Raw genomic sequence first — 15965 nt, 5'->3', positions numbered from 1 at the left:
ACCTCAAATTATGTTCTATGACATAACTTAGTTATTTCAAACAATGTCCAAACGTGGTAGTTGCAGTGCGGCTAAGGTTAGCAACAGACCGTAGTTACAGCAAAATGTATTTTTACTCCTTCATGACATTACTACATGACTGTATTTTTAGGATCTCACAGGTCTTTTGTTTCTGCTTGGGATGACGCTACTCGGTCAAATCGATTACAAAATGAATTGCCAACTATTTTGATAATCGATTAGTCGGTTCAAGAACAAATTCTCTGATTTCAGCTTCTTAAATGTGAATATTTTCCGGTTTCTTTGCTCCTCTGTGACAGTGAACTGAATGTCTTTTTCAACATTTAACAACTAATCGATTAATTGAGAAATTAGTCGCCGAACCTAAAAACATGTTTTGCCAAACTTTCAAGTCTCGTATATATATATATATATATAACATATAAACACAAGTCCCAGCAGCCACTGAGAAGCGGGTCGGCCTGGCAGGACGCCCGGCAAAGACTTAAAGATACGGGATTGACTCATCTTGAAATAACTCCTGAGGTTGTGTGAGCAGTTTCTGTCCTGACACAGCAACATGAACATATAATTCATAGAATAAAAAACTGCTAATATTCTTAAAGGGATTATTTTTCTTTTCCTTTTCAAAACTACTGCAGAACCTGGAACGACTGAATTCCTTCTTTATTGTGATCTGAATAAAATATTCCCATTAGTTTGGGAGGAAAACTGATGCAGGAGTTGGTTTTTTCCCCGCAAATACGTTTTGCTCCACCACCATTTTTTTTCATTTGCACTTTGTTTTAATTCGTGGCCGTCGTCCACACATGTACCTCCGTCAGGTGCCAGGCTCCGCCGATAAGCTCCTTTCACAGGTGCCCCGTTGGCCACTTACCAGCTAGCATTAGCTCGTAGCCACATGTGTATCTCCGCTAGCCAATGGCTAAGAGTGAGGCTACTAGCAAAAAAAAGCTAATGGCTAATGGGGAGGACAGATTCCGAGGCCACACACGCTAGCTTAAGTCGACTGTGTTGTTTGAAAATCTTGAACTTTTGTTGGTCAGTTGTCGGATGTAGCGGTTTGTGAACATGCTAATCGTTTTGGCGGATATTGATTCCACGAGACGCTTCTTAGCGATGTTTGCTCGCCAACATGACAATGGATTTACTCCAGTTAATCCAGTTTATATTTAATCTGTTTATAAACAGTCATTATACTCGACTATGATCGTCATGTACGAGGTCAGGCCCCGTGACCCGCTGGTTCCAGGTGTCGCGCAGCTTTAACTGAACTAATCGAATTAGGATCTTCACGTCTCGTTCCTTCGTTCCTGTTTGCGTTCCGACTGGACCGATTAAAGGTCGACTGAAAACACAATCTGCTGGATGTCCAATGGTCAAAGCCAATTTCTGCTTTAGGGAACTTCTTGAGGAACCGTATGTAGACCTCTGGTTCTCCGGTCGAAACTCAGATTAGGTTCTTATAAAGATTCCTGGGACCATAGAACAATCCCGGCAGAACAGAACAGTATACAGACATCTGGCAGTTTATATACTGTATAAAATGATGTATGTTCATCTGGACAATTCTCCCAAATTTTATTTGAGTTTACACATTTAATGACAGTAATCGTCCTGCTTCTCCTTTATCATCTCCTTGGTGAAGAATGGGACTGGGGCCTGGGACCCTTAGATCAAGGGTTGGAGCCAGGATTCTTTTCTTCTTCGTTATCTTAAATATGTTTTACATGACAAATAAATCACATCAGACCATTTCCATCTTTTTCTGTTGTATTTGGACTATAAGATCTGGACGACCGTGCGCAGGGCTGCTCAGGCCTCGGCGGAGGTTTGCGCTCTACCGAGAGCCATTCCAGTGAAGGAAGGATTCTAAATCATCCTGGATGGATGATTTGTCTTCAAGTTGGCCAAGACACCACCCTGCCAACAACAGCGGGCTCCTTTTCGTCGGGAGATGTCCCCGGTTAATGTGTCTTTTGGGCGCCGGGCCTTCATGGCCCTGTTGGATCAGTAAGCTGATGCTTATTCCTCAGGCCTGACGTCTGTTGGCAGCGGCGGCCGAGCCGACATTAAATACCTACTATGACAAGTCTCAGCTGCGTGTGCTGCAGGTGTGCGCTCGTCGTTTAAAGGTAAACAGTTCAGTTTTTAATATCTGACTGCAGCCGCCTGGGGGACTCAGAGTCAGGCTGCCAGGCTGACGGGACAGTAATGATTCATAATATCCGCAAAAAGCAGTTGAGGGGTGTACAGGAGTGGTTATCTGGGTCCTCCAAATGTCCACATTTAGACCCTGCACCTATCCTCAGATAAACAAGTGTAAAATATGTATTTTTTGTTGTATTCGTATCAAATTTGAACTGGAACAGGGCAAGGCTTCACGCTGTGGTCTCATTGTGTTTGCCGGCTAACAGCTCCCAGCTACGGTCAGTCTGCAGGCGTTTGATTACAAAAACAAAGTCCGGCGAGACTTGTGTATTCAAACTTGGATAACTCAATGCAAGTAGCACTGATTCTGATCCCGTACGGGAGTGTCACCTTTCAAAAGAGACCGAGAACATGCATGTACTGTTTTTAGTCCGAAAACTACAAATAAAAATGACTTTTCCCAAGAAATAACACCGCAGCCTCACAACGCATCATAAGTCCTTCATGTAAAAGAGGAGAAAACCTTTGGCTGCTACAGTCAAACAATTGCTGTGGTGGGTTTTGTGGAGCTTCACGATCACACGAGATACATAGAGGTTGTGCAGAATGGGAGAACTATTTAAAAAATCCGCCCTTTCACCCCGTTCCTGTCTCTAGTGCTTTTGGACCTCGCCGGTCATCGTCCGTTCCTGGAAGACGACTCGGAGAGGATTATATTTAGACGCTCGCCTCTATTTTTCTTTCAGCGCGACGGCAGCTGGATGAACAATATCCACGCTCCTCCGGGGACTAGAAACACGTTTGGTTAACGCAGCCTGACCTCTGCGTAGACTCCAGTCAAACGTGTGTAAAAACACACAGAAGCAAATTACAGGAAGCTTAGTGAGTTTTCGCACAGAAAAAATAACGTCTGGGAAAAAGCTGGAGGGAGGCCAGAGACGTAAGTACGTCTGAAACCCTTGTTTCTGACCTCAGAAAATATTATACGTTAATTATGATTTTTTTGGGAGGGACTTCCACATATTCATAAGTTCCACTACAATACTTGAACAGCAACATCAACCATCAGAATGCAATTTAAAAAATCTATATTCGTCCATTTATGCAGCTCGCTGAGGTGATTTCAGATCTCATCGTTCTTTTTTGCTCGAATTGCAAAATCTGCAATTTGGGTCTAATCAAGGAAAAGCCAACATTGCGGCTTTCCTCGTTAAACTGTCTCCGCTCAGCACAGCTTGGTTTCACACCAGCCGCCACACAGATTACAGCCTCCGCCCGTGTAATCCCCTCACAGGTAATCCTCTACCTGCCGACCCCCGGGGGCCACGCAGCCGTGGCCTCCAGTAGTGCGGGAGCCCAGCCAGCGGGAGCGCCGCCAGGTCCCCGATGTTCTGTGTTTTTGATTAGCGGGGTTAGCCGCAGCTAAGTCCAAGTCCCCGTGTGTTAGAGGGCTGGAGGCGGGGATTTGCAGACGTGCACAGGCGTCCCAGGAATGTGTTGGTGTTGCTGCGCGCTCCGGGGGAATAGAGAACATCTCTTTATTAGAGGTTTGGCAGATGATTGACCGAGTGACTTACAGAGAGAGAGAGAGAGCTGAGGAAAACAATGGAGGGCGGTGAGGTATGAAGAGGCGGAGTCGGGTGAAGGAAAAGGGGGAAATTAAATTCACATTTATTTCGGGGAATGCAACATGTCAAAGATCAATAGGTCATATTTCATCCTCGATCCTCAATCGATTCATCGTTGAGAAAATAATCACCTGCAGGTGACGTCACAAACTCAAACTACAGGTAAAGTTTGTCATTTTTTAAATGAACATATTGCATATTTGCATACATAAAATGACGTATCTAACTATAATGTATTCCTATCAAGAACCGCTCATCTGATCTGCTTCGTACTCGGCAGGTGTGTTGGTGGAAGAATGTTACAATAAGCAATTTTCTTCCAGTGATCACTTCATGGTTTGAGCCGTAAACTGTCGAGTGTAAAATCTGTCCCGACTCTTAGGATGTTGTGAGTGTGGTTGTGAAGTTGGTCCTTTGTCCTAAATGTACTGAGACGGAGACGGAGCGTTTCTATGGAGACAGACATTCTGTCTCTTTGACGACGACATTATTCTGAGAGAGATAAATGCACTGACCACTTGTTGATCCGTGTAACGAACTCAAGAAATCTCCCCAATATATATTGTATCCTTGTAATAAGTACTTCTGACGTCAGACGTCGACCGTCTCCGTCTTCCACAGTTAACGACGCCGCTCTCATCAATGTGTTCGTGCGGCGACTGTCGAAGAGTCCGACGACAGGCGGCGCTTTGTGTTTTCGCCCGTCGTTCCGAGTTTGCGTTCTGATCAAACGCAGCTGAGAAAGGGCGACGGCGGTGAAACGCGAGCCCGGGCCCAGTGAGTCAGTCTGCAGCCTCTTCAGCTCTGTAAACACTGGACCTCAAGTATGCGTCCGCATGAGTGGGAACTGGAGAGTCACTGGACGTCAGCGAACAGTCGCGACGCTGTTTCGTCTGCTGTAGCAAAACACAGGGCGAGCGCATGCGTTCGCATGCTCTGTTGGGAAGCGTAGACCACGGACGTTGTTGCGCTGAACTCACCTCGCTCTTTCTTTTCCTTGGAAAATGAGTCGAACTTCCGGCGCAGGGATTTTCTCCGTTTGCGAATTTCTGTGGAAGACAAGAAAGGAGAAAACGGAGGCACCGTGAATAAAGTGGCGACTGTGTGACTCTGATGTCTGTCTTTTACTTATCCAGTTACAACACGGAAGAGAAACCTCCTCTTCTCGTCCTTGTATCAGCTCCAAATAAACTCAATCAATTCAAACCACCTTCCCTTTCCTCTCTCCTTCAGTTATTATCTTTCACCTCCTCGTCCTCGCCTCTAAGAATAGACCCGGGCCGTTACAATAGACGAGACCTTGTAGTTTGTTTGAACAGCCCCTTTGCTCGGACATGATTATTGGTGCGTATGTAAGGTATGTCTACGAGACGAAGGCAAATAAACAGTGCAAACGTCCATTTAAAGGGCGAGAAAAAGTAACGTTTTAACAGTTTTAAGACTAATTTATGTGTCACAGGACAGTTAGGATGTTAGGGTTTTATGGAGTTGAGTGTAAAACTAAAGACAAAAGGAAGTCTCTGACGACGCAGACTGAAAAATAACAGCGTGGCGAATGAAACGTTGTCCTTGACTCTTAGAATGTGGAGTGTGGTTGTAGAGTTGGCCCTTTGTCCCAAATGTGCCGAGACGGAGACAGAGCGCTTCTGCAAGATCTTTGGGACACCATGCACTGACCACTTGTTGATCTGTGTAACGAACCAGAAATCTCCTACCGTACGTTGGGCTCTCGTAATAAATACTTCCACGGCCTCCGTCTTCCTGATTCATCAGTTATGTAAAGATATTAACAGTGCGGTCTTACAGCAGTAAATCCCAACCTGCATGCTGCTGGTGGTGGTTAATGTGTATGAGTGGAGCGTTTGTTTCAGCAGCTCTGTGTGTGTGTGTGTGTGTGTCTGGTGTTTTTCATATAGTGAGAGTGTTTGGTTTCCTTGTACGAGCGCCACAACCTCCTCGGACGGGGAGTACGCAGACGCAGCCATTGTTTGGGTTTTGTAAAGCTGCTGTTTAGAAATCACTAATTCGAGGTTTGGTCTTTTCCCCTATTAAGGATAGAGCGGCGTTGCCAGCATCGCACAAGCTCTGAAATGTTTGTGATACTTTGGTTGGTTGTTTTTTGGAAGGTAAAGAAAGTGTCTTTGAGTGCATGCGTGTGTGTGTGTGTGTGTGTGTGTGCGTGTGTTGCCGGGATAAAAAAGGGGTCAAATTCCCACGACTGCAGGAAATTAGAGTTTATTTCCAAAGCGCCTGGCCCCTCCCCCCGCACACACGCCACCTCCAGCCGATGCCGAGTGTGTGTGTGTGTGTGTATGAACAAAGTCTGATTACATAATGCACATTCGCAGAGCGGAGATGACGGACCAAGACAAACACACATGGAGGGAGAACAGACCTGAACACACCAGTTCCAAGTACAATGGACTCGTTAAGGCATAATTATTTGCCCCTGGCAGAACGTTTAAGTGAAATGCATCACTGGTAATCAACTGATAACAAACTGGGGACCAGTGAACTGAAGACAACTGCGTCATGTATTTAAATTCCTCTTTGACCGAAACGACCATAACGTTTGTTCCACACACTCATGCGCATGTACAGTACGTTAACAATACCAGCACATGTACAGTACATTAACTATACCAGCACATGTACAGTACGTTAACAATACCAGCACATGTACAGTACATTAACTATACCAGCACATGTACAGTACATTAACTATACCAGCACATGTACAGTACATTAACAATACCAGCACATGTAAAGTACGTTAACAATACCAGCACATGTACAGTACATTAACTATACCAGCACATGTACAGTACATTAACTATACCAGCACATGTACAGTACATTAACAATACCAGCACATGTAAAGTACGTTAACAATACCAGCACATGTACAGTACATTAACAATACCAGCACATGTACAGTACATTGACAATACCAACACATGTACAGAGAGGGGATGAGCGTCTGTTCTGTTGCGTTTTTCCTGAACTCCACGTTCCCCCGCACCAATTCAAGGCTGGATCTCTTTTTTCTTCCAGTGCCAGAACACAGTGGCTTCAATCACACCCCAGATTCGGAAATCTGTGCCGTGACGGAGACAAGTGTCCGGCTGAGGCTGAGTCACAAAAAGCAGGAAGCTAATTAACTCACTTTCCCATGACTTTCATTGTTAAGCTGAACCGTGCGGGAGAAGATCAAACATTTGTCCCTAAAGATTCAAAATTAAAGAAACAAAGAAGAGGGCAAGAGGAACATATTTCCCGAAAGTGAGGAGAGGAGGAGTGGCGTCTCGCAGGATGTCGAATACGACCAACGTCTGTAGAATATTAGCACAACGAATGAACATAACCCAGCTCATGGATTACTGAACATGTTTGCTTTGAATTTAGGGCCAAAACTGTTTGTGCAAAAAAAAAGCATGAAGATATGAAACAGGGACAAATTTCCATAGTCCCAAAATATTAAATAAATCTGTGCATTCACCACAGTAATGTGAATATTAGGATCGCACACCAACCTTTCCACCTCAGCAAAACATGTGATATTTCTTTTTTCTAATATAGATGCATCTTGAGTGTCCACTTGCTCACTGCTTGTGTGTCTCTGAGTTTTGGATCAGGTTTTTGAGAAAAGTTGCCGTACGTAAAGTGGTCCAATGCCTTTTTGGAAGCTTCTTAATCCCGTCGGAGAATCAAACCCCTGATGACGACGAGGTCTGCAGCAATTGAACTTGAATGTTTATTGGCGACGGTTTGTAAGCCGAACGAGCAAAGTGGTCCGAGGCAGAGCAGGTCAGAGGTCAATGACCCCGAGAGAGGGCGACAGCATGAGAGAGAGAAGAGACGAGTCTGAGAACAGAAGCTCACATATCGACTGGTCTCACGGGAGAAAGGCCACACACACACACACACACACACACACACACACACACACACACACACACACAACAAATGTTTTTAGTTCTGTAGAATTTTCCCGCCGTGACATTCGGTTTGTGACCTTATCAAGCGAAGGCAGTCAAAGATCTTGAGCGAGGAGCATTTTGTTCCACCGTCCAGAGCAGAAAAACAACAACACGGGTCATGTGTTTGAAGCAGCTTGAATCACCTTCCTCAACGTTTCCCCTAATATCTGGTTTCACCGCAGCGTCATCGGCGCGTCATCGGCGCGTCATCGTGAGCAAGACAAACACATTGAAAGACGCACTGATCCGGATACAGGACGTTGCGCAGCACAGAATCATGAGGTCATGACTCCGTGTTTGACCCATTATCGTCTGTACTTTGGACATTTTGAAGTTTCCTTCTAACTCCGCCCTTAAATTCCTGGTATTTTTTGAAGCATCCAAATCAAACGAAAGGTATAAAAGTTCAAATTAAAGCGGATGGAATAAGGTCAGAAGATGAAAAAACACGCTTGTACCAATTCAACCCACAGTCATTGTGTGTCGTTTGTGAGCCGCCATTTTGAAGCCGCAAGTTTGGCACTTTGGTCGCCATCTTCTTTTTTGCAAATGGACCATAATGTACAGAATGAACATCATGCTGTTACTGAACAAGACTTGGATCTAGAGATTGAACCATAAACTCCTCAGGAAAATATTTTACTGAGGTTTTAAATCAATTGAGAAGTAGAGTCACGTTCTCATAGAGTCGCCCCCTGCTGGTCGGTACACAGAACACAGGCTTCAGACACTCGTACCCTTCGCTAACGCCGTCCTTACCTCTGGGGATGCTGATCTTGAAGTCCAGGTCTCGCTCCTCCAGGTGGTACAAGGCGACCTCCTGTAACCGGGCTCGCTCCAGCTCCGACAGGCTCTGGATGGGCACCGGCTGCAGCCGCACGCTCTGACCCAACATGGTCGCCCACGTGTGGTCCCCCTGCCGAGAGAGGGCGAGGGCGAAGGGGTTAGCGAGGAAGGGAACGTTGAAGAATAAAATGGGCAGACGGAAGGATTACGAGAAAGACCCAACGACGGGGGCTCGCCACATGAATCCCAAGCGGCAGCTCCGACCCTTAACCAAAAACTTTCAAGCTCTTAATGGAACAAAACAAAAAAAACTATGTAAAGTACCATCAGTGACTCATTCTGTAAGTATTACAATCTGCAACGAACAGCATCTCACCGCCGGACACGTTCACAGGGTTGAGCAGAAACTGGAGGGAGAAATTTCAAGGTCAACGATGTCACTGGAACAAGATTAAAAAACACATTTCTTCAAACAAAACACAAACATCAGCAGTCGTATCGAAAAACCCAATGAAAGAAACTCAGATAAAAGGAATCGGTGTTCGAAAATATAGCAAACGCAGTTGAAAATAAACATCCTGTGCCCCATTGTTTTCATTGGACAAACAGTCACTGGATTTCACAAGACCCCCCTCTTGTGAAATCCAGTGACTGTTTGTCCAATGAAAACATTTTTTGAGATATTCCCTGGTGGACCGTTTGTCTTTTCTGCAGCGTGAAGCAGATGTGAAGCGTTAATAAGAAACAAAAAGCCTTTTTTTTATCCCCTGGAGGAAAGATTTGACTGGAAAGATTATCTGAACATCTTGGACAGGCCGAGTTCCAGCTAATAACGTTGGAGCCTTGGGTCCAGCTTGTCTGTGCCAGCTTCCCACCGCGGAGATTATTCGCTTTTTAATCTCACAAATCTCCAAAGTCAGAGTTAATTTAGGGCTTTTTTAGTTTTTTGGGCTTCTGCAGCCACAAACACACGAAACGCCCGAGGGTCCAAACCTTCGTCGAGGTTCATCGGGTTGGTGCGTTCTCGCGGCCAAAACAATACCGGACAAGCGCACGCCCAAATCGCTGTGAACGCAGCGTTAGGGTCGCTTCGCCTTTCTAACGCTGGTCGTCGAGCCGTGGCTGACATGAGAACCAATCAGGAAGAGAACGTTGGCGTCTGCGGCCCGCAAGTCCTCCAGGTGTTGGAGAAAACTCTGCAGGAGTGAGCGTGTCAACCGAAAGCATTTTAAAGCTGACAGGTAGTAAAGTGGATGCGCAGTGACCTTGAGCCTGAAGACATCCACACTGGACCTGGACCGACGGAGCCGCAGCGGTGACAGTGACGGATGGAGGACAATGAAGAACAGAAGGCGACGAGAACAAGAGCGGACGCGTCTGACGGAGAGTCGCTGCGACCGCAGGTCAACGAGACTTTAAAAAAGATTAAAGTGGTTGTTGTTGTTGTGTTTTTTTTCAAAACTTGTTGTGACAAAATTCCTGCAAAAGTGCCGAGAAGAAGATTTGTGAAATCGGAGGAATTTCGCACAAAAGCATCTAAATCACGCGCTCGACACGCGGGAGAGGGTCTGCACTCGGTTCACTGTCATATCACTTCCATAAAGACTGAATCAACACACATCGATGAATCAGGGAAATCCTTGTTGTCGTTACTGTTTTTAATCTTCACATTTTGCAACGGCCATATTTCTGTTGGTCAACGCCATCGACGACCAACCGTGACGTCTGTTTTCACACTGCCGTGTGTCTGTAGCGCCCCCCCCCCTTTTGAATGCTAATTTACAAAACAGCATGTGCTGTTGGGAGCGGGAAGGCCGACGTCACGCGGCCGCCGCCACAGCGTCCTGTTTCATAACATCACCCTGAAAGCGGCCGGGGCCGAGACGTCTTACATAACTTTGAATGCGTGTGATTGTGAGACGGGTGGTCGGAGTTTCCTCGCTGTTGAAAAGCTTTTAAACCGCTGTGTATATACTGTGCACTGTAAAAAGAAGAAAAGATTCCACGCTTTACACACCGCTCCTGGAGTCACAGAGTAAAGTCTCTGGTTCCTGAGAAGGACATGTGGAAGTTCTTACAAGAATATTTGCTGAAGACAGCGTTACGGGAAAATGCTGAACGCTCGCTCGCCTCGGTCGCAAACGCTAAACGTAACGATGAACGTTTCACCGCCGCTCGGCGTCTTCGCCGTCTCAAAACAGGTGACACACACGCGCACACACACACACACACACACACTCACACACGCGCACACACACACACACACACACACACTCACACACGCGCACACACACACACACACACACACACACTCACACACACACGTCGTCTCCGAGCGACGCGGTTGAGTGGTGAACGATGCGAAGGGAAAAGTTGGTTTCATGGTAACGAAGTGAGATTTGGGAGAAGCGAACCTATACATTAGCTCGTGTATTCATGTCGATGTTATCGCGCGCCTAAAAAAAGAAAAATGGCCGTCGACCGCACGGATTCGGTTTCGGTGGCGAGAACTGACATTCAGAATGAGCTGCCGCGTTGTCATGTCTGTTTGTGCATCGTGTCATTGGTTCTCCTCCCGGTGGGAAGTGAGTCCGTCGTGCCGCATTCAAAACCTTTTCAGTTTCACAAACTGAAACAGATCTTTCATTAGATGTCATCCTCCTTCTTAACTGATTGCACATCGAACTATTGGTTTGATAATGATCGATGATTCAAACATGCATCGCACGAGCAGGATACAGGAAACGGGAGGGGGCGGCGTTCACGTCGCACTTCCTTGTGATCCACGATTATGATTCCATAACCTTGACCAGGCAGCTATTGGTTTTGAGTTACAGGGTTTTTTTTTCCATTTCCCCAAAGCCAAACCACGGGTCAACAGTTTTATTCTTGCCTTTACAAACAATGTATTATGTCCTTAAAGGAAGTTAGAGGACCTCACGCCATGTGTAAGAAAGTGCTAATAAGCTTCCTGGATCTACTTCCTCGGGTCAGGTCCCACTCGGGAGTCGTCCCGCCGATGGAGAGACGAGACGGACGAACGGCAGAGGAAAACAAAACAACGGCTCTTGCTGCTGTTCCTCTCATCAGGATCGCTGTTGAGAAACGTACTTCATCAGTGCAGCTGGAAACTCAAACGTCTCGTCTGCGACAGTCCGCCGTGAGAAACCAAGTCGGGAGTTGCTCAACTTGTTCCGACTTCTACGCTGCGCAACATAAAGTTGATGCAGCAAACTAGCAATATATGGGAAGTGTCTTTCTGGGAATTGCTTCTGGAACTTCGGCGTCAAGTCCAAGACAAATTTTTCCACGCAAGGAATTTACAGTGTATCTTCTATTTGTCAGCGTGCAGTTGCTCCTGCAGGTTCAGTTCCGTTTCCACGGCAACCGAAAGTCTACTTTCGAATCAGACAACTTGCAGCTCTGGGCAACTCCTCAGAATATCTTATCGTTCGTTATCCGTCCCTCACAGTATTCCTGTTCCAGACCAGACGTTGTCGCGGCGGCGGCAGGCCGGTGGTCATGAAGTCGTCACATGCAGACACAGCCGACGGCCATCAACTTTAGAAACACGTCATCTGCTGTGACGCGTGTGATCGCATGGATTTCCCACAAGGAAAGAAAGAACGACTGTATGTTCAGTTGTGTTGTCTGTCATGTGTTGTCTGGCTCCGTATGAACTCTGCATGTGATGTGAGGGCGACGTAAACATGAGGGGGATCATCGACAATAATGAATAATAATAATTCAGATGTTTCTGACCCTAAGATCCGATTCAACAGTTTGTGTTCCGACCCCCGACCCCCCCCGCCCTCCTCATCCTCCTCCTCCTCCTCCGCTCTGGCCAATCGCGCGGCTCTCGTCATTACCAGGACTTTAGGAGGCAGAAGACAATTCAAACCACATGACGGCAGACAAACCACACAGGCAGACGAGCGAGCAAAGGGCACGACGCTCCCACGGCTGCACTTCACAGAAACATGTGGATTCCTGCACAAAGACACATGTTGAATTCAAGAGCTCGAGCTAACAGCACAATTCCAATATGTTAACCCACGTCTCGTCCGGTACGATCGGCCGGCCGGCCTAGAAAGTACCATAGAAATTAATATTTCCATACAAACTGCCTCGGGTAAATTCAGTGGTACCAAATAATATTGTGGATGTGGTTAAAATTCAATTTAGCTATTAACACTATTGCTAAATTTGCGACTCCACACACACACACACACACACACACACACATCGCTTGGACGGACACGGGCCACTGATGCGAAGTTGTAATATTGGGCAAGGAGGCAACATAACAAAGCACTTGTGGATGTTGTGATTCGTGCCTCGCCGCTTCGTCTGCGGCCGTGATCGCATGCACATTTCTTTTCGCGCTGTGTAAAAGAGACGTGTTTACAGGAGGGTTTTTTTTGTTCCCCCTTGAATGATGAAGTGATAAAGTACGAGCTCTGATCGCTAACAGATGCCTCACCCTCGCTTCGCTCATTTATTTGGGGGGTTGTTCTTAAATCGTTCACCTCCTCAATCCCTCCTCCGACCCCCCGACTTCCCCTCCTCCGTCTCCATCCCCCCTTCTCCGTCAGATGTTGTCAATGTGATTGTGCATATATTCTATGTGTTTGTGAGACGAGACTGAGTAACGCTGCCGCTCGTTCTCGTTAGCAGAGGACGATGAGGTCGTCTTGTTTTCCACCCTGAATTAACGGAAAATTGTAATTGTGTTCCCGTCAACATTAACATAACAACTGCACTTTCTTCCCTTTCTTGAAACATTGACTCCTCCGGGAAAATGTTTCACCGACGTTTATAAATCGAGTGAGAAGAAGTAGAGACGCGCTCTCATAGAGTCGCCCTCTGCTGGTCAGTACACAGAAGACAGGCTTCAGGCACTTCAGCACTTCACTTTGCCATATACAGTCCACGGGAGGTACATCACTCCACATCATCATACTGTCAATTAAGATATACATGTAAAAGTGGATTAAACATATTGCATCCTTATGTATATATTTATATATGTAATGAAGACTGACGACTGTTTTCCCCAGTTCGCTCCAGTGAACACACAGTTATACATGATCCCAGATGCTGCTCGTTCTGCCCTCAGGGGCGTTTAGCTGCTTCACTGGTGACGGACGATAAAGCTCCTCTACATTGAACTAAAAATACATCACTATAGAGCTCAAACCCACCTGCTCCACTTCCTCACATCACACAAGCCTGGTCCCATGATGACACGGGATCAGTTCAGTGTTAATTATTCAACATTAATAATCATCCTCGAAAAACAGAATCATGTTCGTCATGAGAGGACATCGTCTAATTCAGCTCCACGTTGTGATTTCGTTACAACGATTTAGAGACGCTCACAAAAACACATTGGTATGCAAAGGTACGTACTTATATTCAGACCGACACACACACACACACACACACACACACACACACACTCCGACAGTCTTTGGACATCACACAGACTCTCTGCTGTCTGGAATTCAAGGTTGGGTCAGTGCATGAATACTGATTGAAGTGGATTAGTGGGATGATGCCAAATGATTATTTATGTGAAAGTGTGTGTGTGTGTGTGTGTGTGCGTGCCTTCAAAATGAATGCTCCATAATGAGCGTTTTACACAGGAAGGCAGAAAAGAAGTTGAGTTGCACAACGTACAAAGTTTCGCTCAAAATAAAAACTATTATCAAACTAACTCAATGTTGATTTGTCAGAAACACTCTACAATATTTTGCCGTCCATGTTCAGTTGAGTGGTAATCACCTCACGAACAAGTCTCATTAGCGGCATGTTAATGCCAAAGTACGTGATATTTCATCTGAGCTCAATTTGAGATTGAAGTCGCAAAAGATTGGCCCGTCGTTTTGAACGAGTTTAACAGAACTCCCACTAACAACTGTTTTAAAAATATTTGATATATACATGTATATATAATGATATACATGATAAATATCACATTAAGACATCAGTGACCTTCTGCATCACAGAGTTTTATCACTGATATGTTTTCATTTCCCTGCAGTCTTAAAATACAAAGACACACACACACACACACACACACACACACACACACACGGTTTTGGATCATCACTTACTCTCAGTTAGAATCCGTGCGGGCAGATTCCTCGGCCCCGTTTATCCAGACTTTGGTCAAGAGACTCAAATGCATCTCAACACTGAGACTGAACGAGACGACGAGGAGTTGAAGTGAGCAAGTGAGAGAGAGAGAGAGAGAGAGAGAGAGAGAGAGAGAGAGAGAGAGAGGTCCACAGAGTGTAGGGAGAGAGAGGGAGGGAGGGCTGAGAGGAGAGGTAGATTAAGAGAGGAGGAGGAGGAGGAGGAGGAGCCGCTCGGCTCTTTCAGGAGCTGCTAACATAAACACAAGAGAGAAGGGAGGGAGGGAGGGAGGGAGGGAGGGAAGTTGGACGGAGGATGAAACAGAAAAGAGGGGAGAGAGAGATGGATGAGGAAGTATAGAGCAACAGTAGGAAGGAAGGGATGAGAGAAGAGACGAGGAAGCAAAGGGCTCGTAAGATGGAAGGAGAGGGAGATGGAAGTGAGGAAGGAAAGAAAAAGACAGAGCCAGAGAGGAAGACACAGGAGGAGGAGGAGGAAGACACGGAAGGATACAGTAAGGAAGTGGAAAAAAGAAGGAAGGCGGATGTAAAGAGGAGGAACGGGGAAGGAACACATGGGAGATGAGAAGAGAACGTGGAGAGAACAAGGGATGAAGCCAGAAAGGGAGCCAATACTGTACATCCAATACTGTACATCCAATACTGTACATCCAATACTGTACATCCAATACTGTACATCCAATACTGTACATCCAATACTGTACAGCCAATACTGTACATCCAATACTGTACATCCAATATTGTCTCACCTCCTGACCACCTCCTGCCTCAGTGTCCTGTGCGCAAAGACGGAAAGACATGAGGAAGTACAGGAGGGAAGGTAGGAGGAAGGGGAAGATGGCTAAAGGTGACCAAAGAAGAACAATGGCCTGAGGCACACCTGTGAGGTGGATGGATTATCTCGTGCTCACTCACACAGATTTAGACAGATTTCTGAACAATATTTGAGAGGAAAAAGTCTTTTGTGTTCATAGATAAGGTCCTAGATCTTTGAGTTGTTTCCACAGTTCAGCACCAATAGAAGTTCTGGTTACCATGGTTACTGGATGCACTATTGCATTTTTTCATGGGATCAATATAATAATCTGGGGATGTTCAACTCAAGTCGTCAATTCATTAACAAAAATCGCAGCTGTGTGTGTGTGTGTGTGTGTATGTGTGTGCGTGTGTGCGTGCGTGTGTGTGCGTGTGTGTGTGTGTGTGTGCGTGTACAGAAAAACAAGCCTGGAACACGTCCG

The 15965-nt window shown here is 46.0% G+C and overlaps 1 protein-coding gene across 4 annotated transcripts in view; it reads right to left on the bottom strand.

Moving 5' to 3' along the window:
- The window catches only part of arhgap36 (Rho GTPase activating protein 36), a 34638-nt gene that overhangs the window by 11168 nt on the left and 7505 nt on the right, over positions 1-15965 (bottom strand). For 3 of the 4 annotated variants that reach the window (XR_004784756.2, XM_035606799.2, XM_035606811.2), the window contains exons 2-3: positions 8540-8696; positions 4781-4849 (exon numbers count right to left, since the gene is read on the bottom strand). Coding sequence is in view for 3 of the 4 variants with exons in the window: in XM_035606799.2 (XP_035462692.2) it covers positions 4781-4849; positions 8540-8696 (226 nt within the window). In the remaining variant the exon portion in view is untranslated. Of the gene's footprint in view, positions 1-4780; positions 4850-8539; positions 8697-14685; positions 14832-15965 lie in introns of those variants that run through there. The other variant, XM_035606819.2, reaches the window with a different exon arrangement.

Source organism: Scophthalmus maximus, chromosome 12 (assembly GCF_022379125.1).
Source record: "Scophthalmus maximus strain ysfricsl-2021 chromosome 12, ASM2237912v1, whole genome shotgun sequence".
Classification (NCBI taxonomy): domain Eukaryota; kingdom Metazoa; phylum Chordata; class Actinopteri; order Pleuronectiformes; family Scophthalmidae; genus Scophthalmus; species Scophthalmus maximus.
This window is presented reverse-complemented; position numbering and strand designations above follow the sequence as displayed.